The following is an 18,100-nucleotide window of genomic DNA, read 5'->3' on the forward strand; positions in this document are numbered from 1 at the left end:
AGTAACCTCAAAACATGAAATTGGTTAAAAGTAATGAAAATAAAATGTACTTTTACACTGGTAAGACTGGTGGTTTTGCTACTAGTTTATATAAGCATACTGCTGTGTGGCCAATGGGGGCAGCCATTCAAGCACAGGCCTCTATGGTAGATAACAGATACACTCTGTAGTATACAATGGGATTCTAAAAAGTTTCTGCTTTGTAACCTATGCCTTTTTTCAGCTTTAAATCGCTGTCCCCATGACTACACAGGAGCTTGTTTATATAGACTATAGTAGGATTTTAGGATTTTAAATTGTATCAGTGCAGAGCAATACCACATTATATTTTGATTAAACCACCTTCTTTTTTTATATTGCTGTTCCTTTAAGATGTAGGGCTGCTGGCAGTGGGGAGCTGCAATTTCAATACTGAAAAGAAAAAAAAATTAAAGGGGTTCTTCACTTTCCAAACACTTTTTTCAGTTGAGTTGTTTTCAGATTATTCTCCAGAAATAGACTTTTTCCAGTTACATTCCATTTTTTTTATTTTTTACAGTTTTTCCAAAATCTTGTAACATTTAGTTGATACATTTCTCAGCATTATCTCTGCAGTCTTGGCAACTATGGTATCAATTCCAACAGCTGCCTTAAATGAAGCTTAAGGCTAGGGCCACACGGCGCGATTTTGCCGCGATTCTGCGCTGGGCGAGTTGCGAGTTACGAGTCGCTGCGGTTTTTAAGCCGAAATAGCTTTAACTTTGGCGCTGGCGTCAATGCAAATCGCGGCGAAATCGCTGCGCTAATTCACACGCGGCAATTCTTTTTCTACTGTCGCCCGGAAACGCCCAGCGAGGCAACTTCGGGCGACAATAGAAAACGAATCGCCGCGTGTGAATTAGCGCAGCGATTTCGCCGCGATTTGCATTGACGCCAGCGCCAAAGTTAACAAAGCTATTTCGGCTTAAAAACCGCAGCGACTCGCAACTCGCCCAGCGCAGAATCGCGGCAAAATCGCGCCGTGTGGCCCTAGCCTAAGGATTCTGCTCAGCAGGGACAAAGATAAGAAATGTTTCAACTAAACGCATAATTTTAGAACAGTTTACAGGGTCAGAGACCCCCCCCAGGGCTGTTTTAAAAGGTGAATAATGACACTTTACACTTCAATATTATAAAAAGTCACGCATAGAAAATAGAAAGTAATTGAAAAAAAGTCTTTCTTTCAAATTAAAATCTGAAACCAACTAGGTGTTTGCAGGTGAATAACTCCTTTAATGCTCCTGTTTCTGGTGTTTGACTGGCAGCTGAGTAATTCAGGTTCACATATATTTCTCAGCCGCATCTGTGGAATATCAGCAACTACTGTATCAATTCTAACAGCTGCCTTAAATGAAACTTGGGGATTCTGCTCAGCAGGGACAAAGATAAGAAATGTATCGATTAAATGTATCAATTAAGATCAGTTTAAGAGTTTGCGACCCCCCCTTTCCCCGAGCAGCTTTACAAGGTGAAAAATTACACTTCAATATTAGAATAACCGTCACACAGAGAAAATAGAAGATAATTAGAAAAAATGGTGAACTATAGGAAACCATCTGAACTGAAAGTGTTGGAAGGTGAACAACCCCTTTAAAGATTCTAGTTCCAAGCAACATTCAAATTGCAATTGAAAGCAGTATTTGTTTATCCCCTTCTGTTCTCTGGTTCTGACTTTGGAAACAACATAGCAGTTAGTTCTTCACGTCTTAATAAGCTGGTTCCTGAAATATTGTATTAGGTCAGAACCAGATGTACAGAGAGTATAAAAAGATGGGTGCTGCTTTCAACCGTAATTCCATTTAGAAATAACCTTAAAACCATTGAGAATATGTTTTGTATGCTGGAATGTTGCTGTTCTTTCATTATGCCAAAATAACTTTTTGGATAGAGGAAGTTCGGTATTTTTAAACTGTATTGTTCACCCAAGGGTGATTTCAGGAGAACAGTTTGTTTAGAAGCTAGTAAAAAGGTAATTTCTGTGAAGGTCTAGGAATGTTTTTATGGGCTACATGTAATGTTTTAGGGGACATGTAATTAACTTGAGGTTTAGCTTAAGTGCCCTTTGACAAACAGATGAAATATCTTAGTCTGCTAGACATGTATATCATTCTGCAGTAAAAGTCATATACCTGTGCTAAGCTTTATTCCTCTTTCATATTTCTAGCAAATGTACAAGATCGTGCCCATTAAGGATATAAGAAACCTGTACGTCACATTCCCAATTCCAGATCTTCAGAAATATTACAAGTCTAACCCAGGTCATTACCTTGGCCATCTTATTGGCCATGAGGGACCTGGAAGTCTGCTATCTGAACTGAAGGCTAAAGGTAACTCTCAAGAACAGCCGCTTCTCTTTTCTTGCCCAAAAACACTGAGGCCAAAGGTAACTCTCAAGAACAGCTGCTTCTCTTTTCTTGCCCAAAAACACTGAGGCCAAAAGTAACTCTCAAGAACAGCCGCTTCTCTTTTCTTGCCCAAAAACACTGAGGCCAAAGGTAACTCTCAAGAACAGCTGCTTCTCTTTTCTTGCCCAAAAACACTGAGACCAAAGGTAACTCTCAAGAACAGCTGCTTCTCTTTTCTTGCCCAAAAACACTGAGGCTAAAGGTAACTCTCAAGAACAGCCGCTTCTCTTTCTCATCCTATTTCCACTTCAAGTGGGGCATACAGATAAATTAAGGAGAGCAAATAAGTCTTCCACCCTTTGTACCCTGACTGGCATTCAGGCTTAAAACCCCTCCTGCTTTGCCATATACCTTCAGGTGGAGCGAACCCTGCTGTTTTGTAATCACTGCAGCAGATGCTGCTGAAGATGGTTTATATTTTCTTTGGGGAGGCAGTGTAAAAAGAGCATCCCAACAATGAATGCTTGTTTCTGATATAGCATCCTGCTTTTCTGTTTCACCTTGGCCTTGAAATGTATACCTTGGTACTAATGTATGTTGTAGTTTGTAATGAAAAATATTCTGGCTTTTGCCTTGATAGGCTGGGTAAATACTCTTGTCGGGGGACAGAAAGAAGGTGCCAAGGGATTCATGTTTTTCATCATTAATGTGGATCTGACCGAAGAAGGCCTGTGTAAGTATTCAATTCTGCCTGAGCCCCTTGCCTGTAAATAGGACAACTGGATCACTGAGCATGTGATCTAGGTAGTAATAAAACATTAAGATTTTTTCCAGTTAGATCCTCTTGAAGACCGTTCTTACTGTGTAAAGCGAGCATTTTTTTATCTTTGCATATTTGTAATTAGTCACATGAGCGGAAGATACCATATTTCTGGACTTTTATTGTTTTCATTTATTGCCCCTGGTTTGGCAACAAATAACTGCAAATATGCAAATTAAGAAATCCCATGGGCACAGTCGGCTAGACCCCATGAAAATCAGCCAGTTGTATTAACACTTTTAGCTAAAGCAATGCTAAAATAAATCACAACACTAAATAGGCTATACTCATATATAACCTATAATAATTGTGTGTCTCTACTCTATAAATAAGAACTTAAACCAACAGACCAAATGTTAAAATTTTTGAGCATTTGAGAGGATTCTTATTTACATCTTTCACTTGCCTGTGCTAATGGTTTTCTCATTCCTTTGTCAGTGCATGTGGATGACATCATTTTCCACATGTTTCAGTATATCCAAAAGCTCAGAACAGAAGGCCCTCAAGAGTGGGTGTTCCAGGAGTGCAAGGTAACCAACTATCCAGCATATATCTCTCTCTCTCTCTCTCTCTCTCTCTCTCTCTCTCTCTCTCTCTCTCTCTCTCTCTCTCTCTCTCTCTCTCTCTCTCTCTCTCTCTCTCTCTCTATTCTATTCTATTCTATTCTATTCTATTCTATTCTATTCTATTCTATTCTATTCTATTCTATTCTATTCTATTCTATTCTATTCTATTCTATTGTTGTGTTTGTGATTTGAAGATATTAACAGTTCTTTACTATGTAGGACCTGAATGCCGTGGCCTTTCGATTCAAGGATAAGGAGCGACCACGAGGCTATACATCCAAGATTGCAGGATTGCTGCATGTAAGTAAAGGCATATGTTTGAATGAACTGAAATGATCAAATTATCTTTTTGTGTGCTACCTGTTATCCATATCACTCAACACATAGTAAGTAAAGACACAGGAGCGCTCCTGCAAAGAAAGTTGTATGTGCCTCTACTGGATACGAATAATATATGAATGAAAAGTGCTTATGCATTTCATGTGTTAATTACACTTACATGTTACAAATGTGATGAGCATAATTTTTTTCCGAGTTTCACGGCAAAAATTACGCCCATAGACTCCAATGCATGGAAAAAATTGTTGCGCAAAAATTGCCACCCATAAACTTAACTGCAATTTTTGGTGAAGTGAAATGGTTCAGATTCACCCATCACTAGTTACAAAGTACCCTTTATATCCATAGTCCTGGTGGTAGAGTGTAGGACATAGTTTCCTATTCATTGTTCTACAGAAAGCGCCACATTACAGAAAGGCTCTCTCCCATGGACTCCATTTTATCCAAATGATCCGAATTTTTAAAAATGATTTCCCTTTTCTTTGTAATAATAAAACTGTACCTTGAACTTGATCCCAGCTAACATATAATTTAATCTTTATTGGAAGTAAAACCAGCCTATTGGGTTTATTTGCGGTTTACATGATTTTTATAGTACACTTGAGGTATGAAAATACACATTATGGAAAGATCCGTTATCCAGAAAACCTCAGGTCCCAATCATTCTGGATAACAGGTCCCATACCTGTACTTAATAGCTAAAGGGATACTGTCATGGGAAAAAAATTTTTTTTTCAAAATGAATCAGTTAATAGTGCTGCTCCAGCAGAATTCTGCTCTGAAATCCATTTCTCAAAAGAGCAAACAGATTTTTTTTTTTATATTCAAATTTGAAATCTGACATGGGGCTAGACATATTGTCAATTTCCCAGCTGCCCCAAGTCATGTGACTTGTGCTCTGATAAACTTCAATCAGTCTTTACTGCTGTACTACGAGTTGGAGTGATATCACCCCTCCCTTTTCCCCCCAGCAGCCAAACAAAAGAAAAATGGGAAGGTAACCAGATAGCAGCTCCATAACACAAGATAACAGCTGCCTGGTAGATCTAAGAACAACACTCAATAGTAAAAACCCATGTCCCACTGAGACACATTCAGTTACATTGAAAAGGAAAAACAGCAGCCTGCCAGAAAGCATTTCTCTCCTAAAGTGCAGGCACAAGTCACATGACTGGGGCATTTGGGAAACTGACAAAATGTCTAGCCCCATGTCAGATTTCAAAATTGAATATAAAAAATGTTTTGTTTTTTTTGAGAAATGGATTTCAGTGCAGAAGTCTGCTGGAGTAGCACTATTAACTGGTGCATTTTGAAAAAAACATGTTTTCCGATGACAGTATCCCTTAAGTACATCCTATCTTAAGACTTCTCTCAAAGATGTGTTGACGTAACACAATTTTTCCTCCAATTATGACCCTGTTTATCCATGGACTAAATTTGTCTTTTAAAAATCTGTGCATAGATTCACATGAAAAATAAACTGCATAATGAAACATTGTGCGTTACTAGTAATTTTGCACTCTGATATTATTTCGATGGGCAGTAGATGGCACTGCAGTACTGGGTGCTGCATATTATCACGATGAGCATTCTTCTGGCGTTTGCATTAGTAGTTTTATATATAAATTCATTCAAATGCCAACACATTCAGAGAACTTCTAGCCATAAATTCCATATTAAATAGATAAATAAAGATGTATTATGACTTTGGGCTAACACAATATTTTATGTTGCAGTACTATCCCCTAGAAGAAGTACTGTCTGCCGAGTATTTACTGGAAGACTTCAGACCAGACTTGATAGAAATGGTGTTGGATAAACTGAAGCCCGAAAATGTCCGGTAAGTTTTCTGTATTTTCTATCTGATATTATGCACTTGACAATTGCAGTTGCCTAAAATGATAAATATTCCATTCCTGTGGCAATATAAAGAATTACAAAAAACAGTATCAATAGCAGACAGTCTTTTGCAACAGGGGTAGTTGCCTGGGTTTTTTAAGTTGTGCAGTCTTGTTCTTTGTGCTCACCAAAAAGCTGCTGCATGGGAAGCCATCTTGCCATAATGCTACCCGGCCAACCCACACTGCCTAGTGGAGGAGAGCTATGAAGCCGCCTAATTAAGTGGGAAATCTAAACTATCATTAATATGTTTTAGTAGGACAGTCTGCAACAGTGTTGCAGTATCTCCTTCCATCCTATAAAAAGATTATCTACCCAAAAATAAAGGTTTGATTAATATAAGTATATGCCTTTCTAAGCAACGTACCCTTTTTGTCCATAGTTCTGGTGGTAGAGAGTAGGACATGGTTTCCTATTCATTGTTCTACAGGTATGGGATCCGTTGCCCGAATACCCATTATCCAGAAAGCTCCGAATTACGGGAAAGGTTGTCTCCCATAGACTCAATTCTATCCAAATAATCCAAGTTTTTAAAAATAATTTCCTTTTTCTCTGTAATAATAAAACAGCAGCTTGAACTTGATCCAAACTCAAATATAGTTAAGCCTTATGGGAAGCAAAACAATCCTATTGGGTTTCTATAATGTTTTCTAATAGACTTGAGGGGTGAAGATCCAAATTATGGAAAGATCCATCATCCAGAAAACCCCAGGTCCCGAGCATTCTGGATAACAGGTCCGATACCTGTACATATTTTTAGAAGTGGTTTTTAAATGTACATGCAGTTAAAAGCAGCATCTTTCATTTTCTATCCTCTCTTGGTGGTTCTGAAGTTTAAAACAATACAGCAGAAGCCAGCTGATTAACAGACCTGTCTTTGTAACATTGTTTAAACATGCAGAAGAAAAGAAATAAACAAATAATGCTTTCAATAGCAATTACATTTACAAAAAACTCAAAAACCACTGAAAAATTCTTGTGGATGTATATTGTGAATATTTTTTTTAATTTTTTTTTTTTAGGCAAAGTTAGTTTTCTAGATTTATATTGAGCAACAATTTAATTCTTTATTTCTCATTCTGCAAATTTAGATTTTTATCACTGCTGTAGCATCGAAAGGTCTTAAATGTATTTTAAAGCTCCTCATGAGAATATTTCTGCTTCAAAACAATGTACAGGTATGAGACCCGTTATCCGGAAACCTGTTATCCAGAAAGCTCTGAATTACGGAAAGGCCGTCTCCCATAGACTCCATTATAATCAAACAATCCAAATTTTTAAAAATGATTTCCTTTTTCTCTGTAATAATAAAACAGTAGCGTGTAATTGAGATATAATTAATCCTTATTGGAAGCAAAACCAGCCTATTGGGTTTATTTAAAGGGGACCCGTCACCAAAAAAAATTATTCCAAATCCTATTTAATCCCGTTGGTCAAGCAAAATGAACTTTAATTACACTATAAAAATGATTTGAATCTTGTTTCCATCAGTCTGGGAATTCATAAATACAGCAAGCAGGCAGCAGCCATTTTGTGGACACTGTTATTAAGACAAGTCTTGTATCATCTCACAATCTTGTTTGTGCACCAGAATGGGGGACCTGATGTCCATCCCCATGCCCTGGCTACACAATTAAATGGTAATGAAGAGAGAGGTGGAATGTGGGGAGAGCAGTGACATCTAGTAATTGCTGAATGGAAAGTGAAAGTAATTGTCTGCCCCGCCTCTATGCCTAAGGCATAGAGGAGGGGCAGACAAAATTTGAATGACAGCTGAGATTGAGATGAGTTTACAACAGCTATGAATTCTTTAATAAAAAAAAGAATTTGGGTTTCATGTTTAATATGAAATGGACTTTTATTCTACAGCCTTTTATGTCTGGGTGACAGGTCCCCTTTAATGTTTACATGATTTTCTAGTAGACTTAAGGTATGATGGTATTGGAATGGTATCCTGACGAAGGGAGTTTGTACCCCCCGAAACGTTGATATTGGTGGTGAATAAAAATTAAAGAAAACTGCAGAAAATTGGTGTGTGCGGATCCATAATTGAAATTGCTACTTAAGGTATGATGGTCCAGATTACAGAAAGATCCATTATCCGGAAACTTAGGTCCCGAGCATTCTGGATAACCGGTCCCATACCTGTATTAGGTTGGGTACTGTTGGGTTTACTTCAACTGAAAATTGAAAGAAATCTGTGGAGTCTGATAAGGTTCAAGGTTCAGCCGACAAGATCAGCTTTCTCTATCCCTCACCCGTGTATTTTTGGGTCTGAATATGATAAGCATATGGGAAGCTTGAAAGTAGGACATGTTACAGGAAGAAAGGCTGCTGAATCTAACAAATTGCACTTCTACACTTACACAAAAAGTCTGGGACCTTGTTTAGAAATGGTCTTCAAAAGCAGCAAGAAAAAAAGCTTCGCTGGCGGCAGCACTTCTGGAACTCCATAAACAACAATGTTTCCTTAGCAGAATGCTTATGTGAGTGTCGGCACTTTTCTCTCGTAGGCCATCTGTCTCTGTAACAATCCAAGAGTTCTGAGCCGGACTCATTCCATCTTTGCTTTCCACTTCAGTTTGTTTAAAGGGGCACTGATGTTAAAAGGCATGGTGTCCTTAGGTTAAAACGCATTTTTATTTGCACATTGTAATAAAAGGTGTTCCATGATGGAATATGTACTGATGCCAAGTACAATACTTAAACCTCTCCTCGGTTGAAAGCCTTTGAGGGAGAACTAAACCCTGAAAATAAATAGGGCTAAAAATGCCATATTTTATATACTGAACTTATTGCACCAGCCTAAAGCTTCAGCTTGTCAATAGCAGCAACGATCCAGGACTTCAAACTTGTCACAGGGGGTCACCATCTTGGAAAGTGTCTGTGACACTCACATGCTCAGTGGGCTCTGAGCAGCTGTTGAGAAGCTAAGCTTAGGGCTCGTCACTAATTATCCAGCAGAAAATGAGCTTCCCCTGTAATATAAGCTGATGCTACAGGGCTGATTATTAAATTCTGATGCTAATTGCACTGGTTTCTGTGCTGCCATGTATTAATTACTATTCAGCCTTATATTGTGAGCCACAGGCAGAAAAGGAAAACTTGTAGGGAGTGTTGCAAGGATCTTAACTGGGACAATTAGAGGTTAAATGGAAGAAGTTGGTTGGTTATTTGATTCCTGAGCCTTTCTTTCTTTTTTTTTTTTTTTTTTTTTTTTTTCTTTTTTTCTTGTTGCAGACAAATTGATTTATTCAGGGAATTGTATGTGTAGATTAGACCAAACTCCATTGTTAACCCATCTCTTTGTTGCAGGGTGGCAGTAGTTTCCAAGTCGTTTGAAGGCAAGACAGACCGCACAGAAGAGTGGTACGGAACCCAGTATAAACAAGAGGACATCGCACGAGAGGTTATTCAGGTCAGTACCATTCACTGCATGCACCTTCTTCTATACACATTTCCCTGGTATAACAGACTTATTCTAGAAAGACAATTGTTTTATAAGTATTGTCTTCTTGCTTATCCCCATTAGAACAATTTTGGAATTTCATTACTGCATGAAATGTCTGCATCAGTTTGTATATAATGTCCTGAATTAATATCATTGCAAGGCCTGTCTGAATGCAGCTCTGATATGTTCATAGCGTGATACACACTTAGGGGATTTGTGTAATAATAATATTTATCTGACTATCTCAGAAATGGCAGAAGGCAGATCTTAATGGAAAATTGAAACTACCAATGAAGAATGAGTTTATTCCTACAAACTTTGAGATTCTACCCTTGGAAAAGGACGCAACACCGTTCCCAGCTTTGATTAAGGTAACATTTCAATATTAGATATACATTGAGATGTATTATTAACACAGGAATGTGCTAAATATCATTTAATAATTAGTTCCTGTAAAAATGTCAAGTGAGTATATATAACATATCAAGTAATGCTTAAAATGGCATCTATTTTATAGTCTTAAAGGGACACTGTCATGGGATTTTTTTTTTTTTCAAAACGCATCAGTTAATAGTGCTACTCCAGCAGAATTCTGCACTGAAATCCATTTCCCAAAAGAGCAAACAGATTTTTTTATATTCAATTTTGAAATCTGACATGGGGCTAGACATTTTGTCAATTTCCCAGCTGCCTCTGGTCATGTGACTTGTGCCTGCACTTTAGGAGAGAAATGCTTTCTGGCAGGCTGCTATTTTTCCTTCTCAATGTAACTGAATGTGTCTCAGTGGACATGGGTTTTTACTATTGAGCGTTGTTCTTAGATCTACCAGGCAGCTGTTATCTTGTGTTAGGGAGCTGTTATCTGGTTACCTTCCCATTGTTCTTTTGTTTGGCTGCTGGGGGGAAAAAGGGAGGGGGGTGATATCACTCCAACTTGCAGTACAGCAGTAAAGAGTGATTGAAGTTTATCAGAGCACAAGTCACATGACTTGGGGCAGCTGGGAAATTGACAAAATGTCTAGCCCCATGTGACATTTCAAAATTGAATATAAAAAAATCTGTTTTTTCTTTTGAGAAATGGATTTCAGTGCAGAATTCTGCTGGAGCAGCACTATTAAAAAATTTTTTTTTTCCCATTACAGTATCCCTTTAAGAAAGCCAGCTATACACAGATATACCTGTAAAACATTTCTATTTATTTCAGTGATGTTCATATACTGCAGGGGGTGGTTTAATGTGCCAAAGTATAGGTGTCGATTGCCAGCTCTGCTGGGGTTAAAACCCTCATACTTCTGCACCTTTCAAATTCAATTATATTTGTGTCTTATATATATTTTAACAATAGTTTGTGTAATGTTCCGTTCTCCTGTTATTTCCCCCCGCAGGACACTGCAATGAGTAAATTGTGGTTCAAACAAGATGATAAATTCTTCCTGCCGAAATCATGTCTCAACTTTGAGTTTTTCAGGTATGGCATTATGTTGGTCACAGGGGATAATCTCTTAACAAATCTTTTAATTTGTCTGGTTTATTGTAAATGTCACTTTCAGCAGTGCACACACTGAGAGTCAATTACGCGAGCAGTATGGAGATATTGGGTGGAGCTGGAGTAAAGCACTAACATTTATGTGGCCAGCCAGAATTCTAGACACTGTTGACTAAGTGAAGACTGAGCACTTAATCTTTATTATTTTCTTTATGGATTGAGCTGCACTAAAGATGCCGTAATCTCTGCCACTGATCATAACCCGCCATCATTTCCCTTTGAATTTATGCCCGGTAATAAATATCCTGTTTCCCAAAGAGCTTTCCAGAGCTGGTTATTGGGTTTGTGGTCTCACATATGAATCAGTTTGTGGTTTCCATAATTTATCGCTTAGTCATTTCTTAAGAAACTTTTAAAAAGTTGCCAAAGTGTCTAGATGAATACATTTATCAACAGCTTCAGTAACACATTCCCCAAAAAAAGAATATATATGGGCAGGGGCTTACAAGTAAAATGATACTGCGTTAGGCAACATAGACATGTATAGTTTTATTACATTTATGTTTTATTATGATCTACAAGGAAAGTTAATGGCTTGTTTATGTTTAAAGGGGTCTTTGACCTTTGAGTTAAGTTAGTATGATGTGAGGTTGATATTCTGAGACAATTTGCAATTGGTTTTCATTTTTTCTTATTTGTTTTTTTTTTAATTATTTTGCTTTTTATTCAGCAGCTCTTCAGTTTGGAATTTCAGCAATCTGGTTGCTATGGTACAAATTACTCTAGGAACCACTAAGAGGCTGGAATATAAATAAGAGAGGCCTAAATAGAAAGATGATAAAAAGTAGCAATAACAATAGACGTGTAGCCTTACATAACATTTGTTTTTACATGGGGTCAGTGACCCCCATTCGAAATTGGAAAGAGTCAGAAGAATTCAAAAACTATAATAAAATAAATGAAGGCCAACTGAAAAGTTGCTTAGAATTAACCATTTTATAACATAGTAAAACTTAACTTAAAGGTGAACCACCCCTTTAATGTTTATATGTATAATTCAGACCTTGGACTTGTAGACTGCGCTGGAGGGTTATTTTTATTTATAGGCAGAGAGTTTATGCATTATACTAGAATTTTGTTTTAAGATGTTTTCAGTGACCTTGGGGCTTCCCATTCATGTGACATATAAGCAGTCCGAGGTAGATAGAGATTCTAATTTCTGATCGAAATTGTTGAGATGAAACTGAGTTGTTCCATTGCCCTTCTAGGACCAGTAAAGAGCTGAGTGTACCGGGGATGTTTTTTTTTATAGTTTTACTGCTATTCTTTGGAACAGATATTTTAACACTCTTTGATTGTAACTTATTCCGTTAAAGGTTACTGTTAGGCTTTTTCCTCCTTTTTAACTATTGTTAAAATTAAAAATCTGTTCAAATACAAATAAAGCCTTAAAAAAAAAAAAACAGGCACTGTTAGGACTGCAGCTGTCTAAATATCATTTTGCTGCACGTTAAACAGGATTAGGGACTCGTCCTAATGATTTTATTCTATATTTCATGTTAATTGTTAATATTGGTACTAATATAAGTTGCAGGTACAGTATGTAAAGGATGCATTCCTCTGTCCTATCGCTTCCTATTGTTACATGTTTGTATGGTTTTATTTGCCTTTAACTCCTGCAGCACAACAGGTAAGTCTCCAGTGTGCCGAGACCAGAAAGAGCGGGGACAGCCTGAGAAAATCTCGAGAACAAGCCCCTAATTCTAATGTTTTCTTTCAGCCCATTTGCTTATGTGGATCCTTTACATTGTAACATGGCCTATTTGTACCTTGAGCTACTTAAAGATTCCCTCAACGAGTATGCATATGCAGCAGAGCTAGCTGGCTTGAACTATGATCTGCAAAATACCATCTATGGGATGTATGTAAGTACCAACCATCAAAGGCAGACGTGAGACCAATTAGCTTCTACCTGCCTCTAAAAAAAAATCTGTATATTCTAGTGGGTGGAAGAGAGGGATTTCTTCTATTTATTTTTATTTCACTGTGCTAATTATTCTGCTTGTTTCTTAAAAAGGGTGCTTCACCTTTGAGATAACTTTTAGTATGAAGTAGAGAGTGATATTCAGAGACAATTTGCAATTGGTTTTCATTTATTATTATTTAAGGTTTTTGAGTTACTTAGCTTTTTATTCAGCAGCTCTCCAGCTTGCAATTTCAGCAATCTGGTTGCTAGGGTCCAAATTTCCCTTTTTGAAATGGAATATGAATCGGAGAGGGCCTGAATAGAAAGAGGAGTAATAAAAAGTAGCAATAACTAGAGATTTTTAGCCTTACCGGGCATTTGTTTATTAGATGGGGTCAGTGACCCCCATTTGAAGGCTGGAAAGAGACAGAAGAACGCGGCAAATAATTAAAAAATGATAAAAAGAAAAAATGAAAGTCTATTGAAAAGTTGCTTAGAATTCGCCATTCTATAACATACTAAAAGTCACCATAAAGATGAACTTTTAATATGTTATAACATGGCCAATTCTAAACAACGTTTCAATTGGTTTTCATGTTTTATTATGTAAGTTTTTTGAGTTATTGAGCTTTTTATTCAGCAGCTCTCCAGCTTGCAATTTCAGCAATCTGGTTGCTAGGGTCCAAATTTCCCTTTTTTGAATAAAAGACTGGAATATGAATAGGAGAGGGACTGAATAGCAGTCTGGTAGCTAGGGTCCAAATTATCTTAGCAACCATGCACTGATTTGAATACGATACTGGAATATGAATAGGAGAGGGATTCAACAGAAAGAGTAGTAATAAAAAGTAGAAATAACTAGAGATTTTAATCTTACAGAGCATTTGCTTTTCAGAAAGGGTCAGCGACGCCCATTTGGAAGCTGCAAGGGGTCAGAAGAAAAAGAAAAATAACTTTAAAAATATAAAAACGAAATAATGAAGACCAATTGAAAAGTTGTTTAGAATTGGCCATTTTATAACATACTAAAAGTCACCTTAAAGGTGAACTTTTAGTATGTTTAAGAATGGCTAATTCTAAACAACTTTTCAACTTTTCAATAGACCATCATTTTCTTTTTATAGTTTTTGAATTATTTGCCTTCTTCTTCTTCTGTCTCTTTCCAGCCTTCAAATGGGGGGTCACTGACCCCCATCTAATAAACAAAAGCCCTGTACGGCTAAAAATCTCTAGTTATTGCTACTTTTTATTACTCTTCTTTCTATTCAGGCCCTCTTCTATTCATATTCCCGACTCTTATTCAAATCAGTGCATGCGTTGCTAAGGTAATTTGGACCCAAACAACAGACAGTTGAAATTGCAAACTGGAAAGCTGCTAAATAACTTGAATACCACAAATAATAAAAAAATGAAAACCAATTGCAAATTGTGTCAGAATATCACTCTCTACATCATATTAAAAGTTAATTTAAAGGTGAACAACCCCTTTAATATCTCCATCAAAACGTAACCCCCGCCTCCCGTTTTTGGAGGGGGTCGTTCTGTTGACGACATTTCTGAAATTGGCAAAATAATTTGTCCAGTCTGGCGCTTTTTCTGGAGCCTATACAAGTAGTGCTTGGTACCCTTCTCATCCCAAAGAAAAGCTGATAACGGTGCTGCATATACATACTCTTTTTTGTCGCTCTCCTCCATCGATGTCCATGTCATTGCTCGTGGAATCAAAAGTCCTCTTTATTTTGTGTTTCTTTTTGCTAGTCGCTACCTTTATGCCGACCCTCTCCATTGCAACATGACATACCTGTTTCTAAGGTTACTGAAGGATGATTTAAAAGAGTATACATATGCAGCTCGCCTCTCAGGTTTGAACTATGGCATTGCCTCTGGAATGAATGCGATCCTTGTAAGTAAATGAAGGAAGAGTTTCTCCAGCTTGAGTTATTAGGCATGTCACACGCCTCCTGCTGCCCTTTTTGGATGGTCTCTGGCTTTTCTATGCACCTGCCCTGAGAAGCAATGGCTTCATCTTTATGTGGCTGACTTCTGTATCTGCTTGTTTATTCCTCCTTTTTGGCTTATATTAACCCCAGTCGAGTGCCTTTTTGTGCGCTAATAATTTGTGTATTAGACGAGCTGGTTGGAACTAGTTTCCCTGTGGTAGACTATCCACACCTCTGGCAAAGTGATATAGTTTTTTTTCCAATGTACATTTTAGGTTGGTCTATAGCAGTGATCCCCAACCAGTAGCTCGCGAGCATCATGTTGCTCTCTGACCCCTTGGATGTTGCTCCCAGTGGCCTCAAAGCAGGAGCTTATTTTAGAATTCCAGGCTTGGAGGCAAGTTTTAATTGCATAAAAACCAGGTGTACTGCCATATTTCTAACAACCCGTTTAAGGTATGAAGATCCAAATTACAGACAGATCTGTTATCTAGAAAACCCCAGATCCTGAGCATTCTGGATAAGCAGTCCCATACCCGTAATACATGATGCTCTATGCAGTGTGTGTGTTTGTAAGTAAGACAGTCTATGGAGACCTCTCTAATCTGCTTGTAGGATCACAAATAATTGGTTTGAGCCAGGGATTCTATTTTATATGGCATATTTCTCAAGTGTCTTTTGTAAAAGCATTTGAGAGAGAGGTACATTAAACGCCAATATGTAACCAGAAGACATTTCTAAAGGTGGCCATACACGGGCTGATAAAAGCTGCCGACAGACCGAGTCGGCAGCTTATTGGCCCGTGTATGGGGCCCCCCGACGGGCTTCCCCGATCGAGATCTGGCCGAAAGTTGGCCAGATCTCGATCGGATGGGACTAAAAATCCCATCGGATCGCGGTCGCATCTGTTCGTTGATGCAGTCCCGCGATCCGACCGCCCGTTTGCGAACGCTAGGATCCGATCGTCTGGCCCTAGGGCCCACAATCGGATCAGCCCGATATTGACCACCTCAAGGTGGGCATATCGGAGGGAATTCCGCTCGCCAAACGAGCGGATCTATCCATGTATGGCCACCTTAACACAGGGAACTAGAAAGATTTTTTGCTTAGAGGATTTCTAGAACATGTCCTCTTCCCAAATACAGATGCCAAAGTACAAGTAAAGTCATTGCCCCTTTTTTCACCTGGGTCAGACGTCTGTAGCGGCTCCGTATGATTTTTAGCGTATTCTGATGATCCCAACAGATATCTTTGTACTGTGGATTTCTGTCGCTTGTTGGTCGGCCACCGATGATGATTCAGAAGAGAAAATAAAGAGGTGTCAGGGCTCCTCTTCACTTGTTGCTGGTGGAGAAATATAGCAAGATATGGGTTTTATTTAGTAGCCAGTAACTTACTACAAAGCTCTGAGTCTGTTCCCTTCACATGTGTTTGTTGACTCATCAGTGGGGCCTATGTAACTTGTATGTTATTATTAACCCTAAGCCATTGCTTGATGGATCCCCAGTGTTCCTTGCCATGTGCCTGACTGGATATGACCCTCACACCACTACTCATACTTGTTTCACACGCTGCTCTGACCCCCTTACTGTCTAGCACAGCCTCCCGTCTTGTATAATGATACATAAATGATTCTTATGTGCACTAGAGACTCCATTTAGTAATTGAATGAGGCAAAACAATGAGTTTAACCCACAGGTTCAGTAATATGTGACCTCCGTCTTCATAGGCGTCACATGCAGTTAAAGGATCATTCACATCAAAAAATTAAAGTATTTTAAAGTAATACAAATATAATGTAGTGTTACCCTGCACTGGTAAAACTGGCGTGTTTGCTTCAGAAACACTACTATTGTTTATATAAATAAGCTGATGTGTAGCAATGGGGGCAGCCAGGAGAAAGGGCTCAGGTTACACAGCAGATAAGCTCTGTAGAACATAATGGTGTTATCTGTTATCCACTATTTAACCTGTGCCATATAGACTTTTTTGAGTTTCCGCCATTGCTACAGCCGCTTGTTTATATGAACTATAGTAGTGTTTCTGAAGCAAACAGATCAGTTTTACCAGTGCAGGGCAACGCTACATGATAATTTCATTACTTTAAAACACTTTCATTTTTTGGTGTTACTGTTACTTTAACAAATATATATATACATTTGTATATATACATTTTTATATATAATTTAAAAAAAAAAAAAAAAAAAGTTCCTGTATGAACCGAAACGTCGGCTTTAATAAACCTTGCTATTTCTTCACCTTTTTTTGACCTTTGTGTACCGAGAGAGAGAGTGTTCCTTGGCATGAGATTCATGGTACCATTGTGTTTGGATTCTAGGTTCAGTTAGGATACATACCTGTCAGTGGAACTCTTGTGATTGGATGTTGGTAACTGTATTTAGCTTTTAAAATGCGGGGCAATGTCTTGAACTGAAAAAGTCATACGGATGAGTGGAGAAACATTTTTAAAGGAGAACTTAAATCCCCCAACTAATAAAAACCCCTACCCACTACCCTACATAGACCCCCCTCCATGCTCCCCCCACATAGGTGATTAAACCTATAAGTGTCCCTAATCCTTTACTAGCCTATAGGTGCAGATTAAGAGCAGCGGATCTCATGGACGCATTTTCCGGCTTTTCTGATTTCTTCAGGAAGTGAGCGTTGTATTGGTGCATGCGCAGTTGGAGCAGTCTTCCGGGTTTATAGCAACTGCACATGTGCCAAAAGTGACAGAAATTGCAGAAGAGACAAAAGATGTCCCGAAGAAATCCAAAGAGCCAGAAGATGTCGCCCATGAGCTCTGCTGCACTTACTCTGTACCTATAGGCGATTAAAGTATTAAGGGCACTTATAGATGTTATCACCTAGGCGGGGGGGGGGGTAGCAGGAAGGGGGGACTATGTAGGGTTCTGGGTAGGAATTTTTATTAGTGGGGGGGTTGAGTTTTCCTTTAAAGGAGAACTAAACCCTAAAAATGAATGGCTAAAAAATTCATATTTTATATACTGAACTTATTGCACCAGCCTAAAGTTTCATCTTGTCAATAGCAGCAATGATCCAGGACTTCAAACTTGTCACAGGGGTCACCATCTTGGAAAGTGTCTGTGACACTCACATGCTCAGTGGGGTCTGAGCAGCTGTTGAGAAGCTAAGCTTAGGGCTCGTCACTAATTATCCAGCAGAAAATGAGCTTCCCCTGTAATATAAGCTGATGCTACAGGTTTACTATTAAATTCTGATGCTAATTGCACTGGTTTCTGTGCTGTC

At 38.3% G+C, this 18,100-nt stretch overlaps 1 protein-coding gene across 2 annotated transcripts in view; it reads left to right on the forward strand.

The window, feature by feature from the left end:
* ide.S (insulin degrading enzyme S homeolog) overlaps nt 1-18,100 on the forward strand; it is a 45,902-nt gene that overhangs the window by 17,316 nt on the left and 10,486 nt on the right. The window contains exons 7-15 of one of the 2 annotated variants that reach the window (XM_018227409.2): nt 2,183-2,345; nt 3,004-3,096; nt 3,622-3,713; nt 3,969-4,049; nt 5,825-5,928; nt 9,303-9,405; nt 9,687-9,809; nt 10,824-10,906; nt 14,649-14,793. In XM_018227409.2, coding sequence (XP_018082898.1) covers nt 2,183-2,345; nt 3,004-3,096; nt 3,622-3,713; nt 3,969-4,049; nt 5,825-5,928; nt 9,303-9,405; nt 9,687-9,809; nt 10,824-10,906; nt 14,649-14,793 — 987 coding nt within the window. Of the gene's footprint in view, nt 1-2,182; nt 2,346-3,003; nt 3,097-3,621; nt 3,714-3,968; nt 4,050-5,824; nt 5,929-9,302; nt 9,406-9,686; nt 9,810-10,823; nt 10,907-12,704; nt 12,850-14,648; nt 14,794-18,100 lie in introns of both variants that reach the window. The other variant, XM_018227408.2, reaches the window with a different exon arrangement.

Source organism: Xenopus laevis, chromosome 7S, assembly GCF_017654675.1.
Source record: "Xenopus laevis strain J_2021 chromosome 7S, Xenopus_laevis_v10.1, whole genome shotgun sequence".
Taxonomy (NCBI): domain Eukaryota; kingdom Metazoa; phylum Chordata; class Amphibia; order Anura; family Pipidae; genus Xenopus; species Xenopus laevis.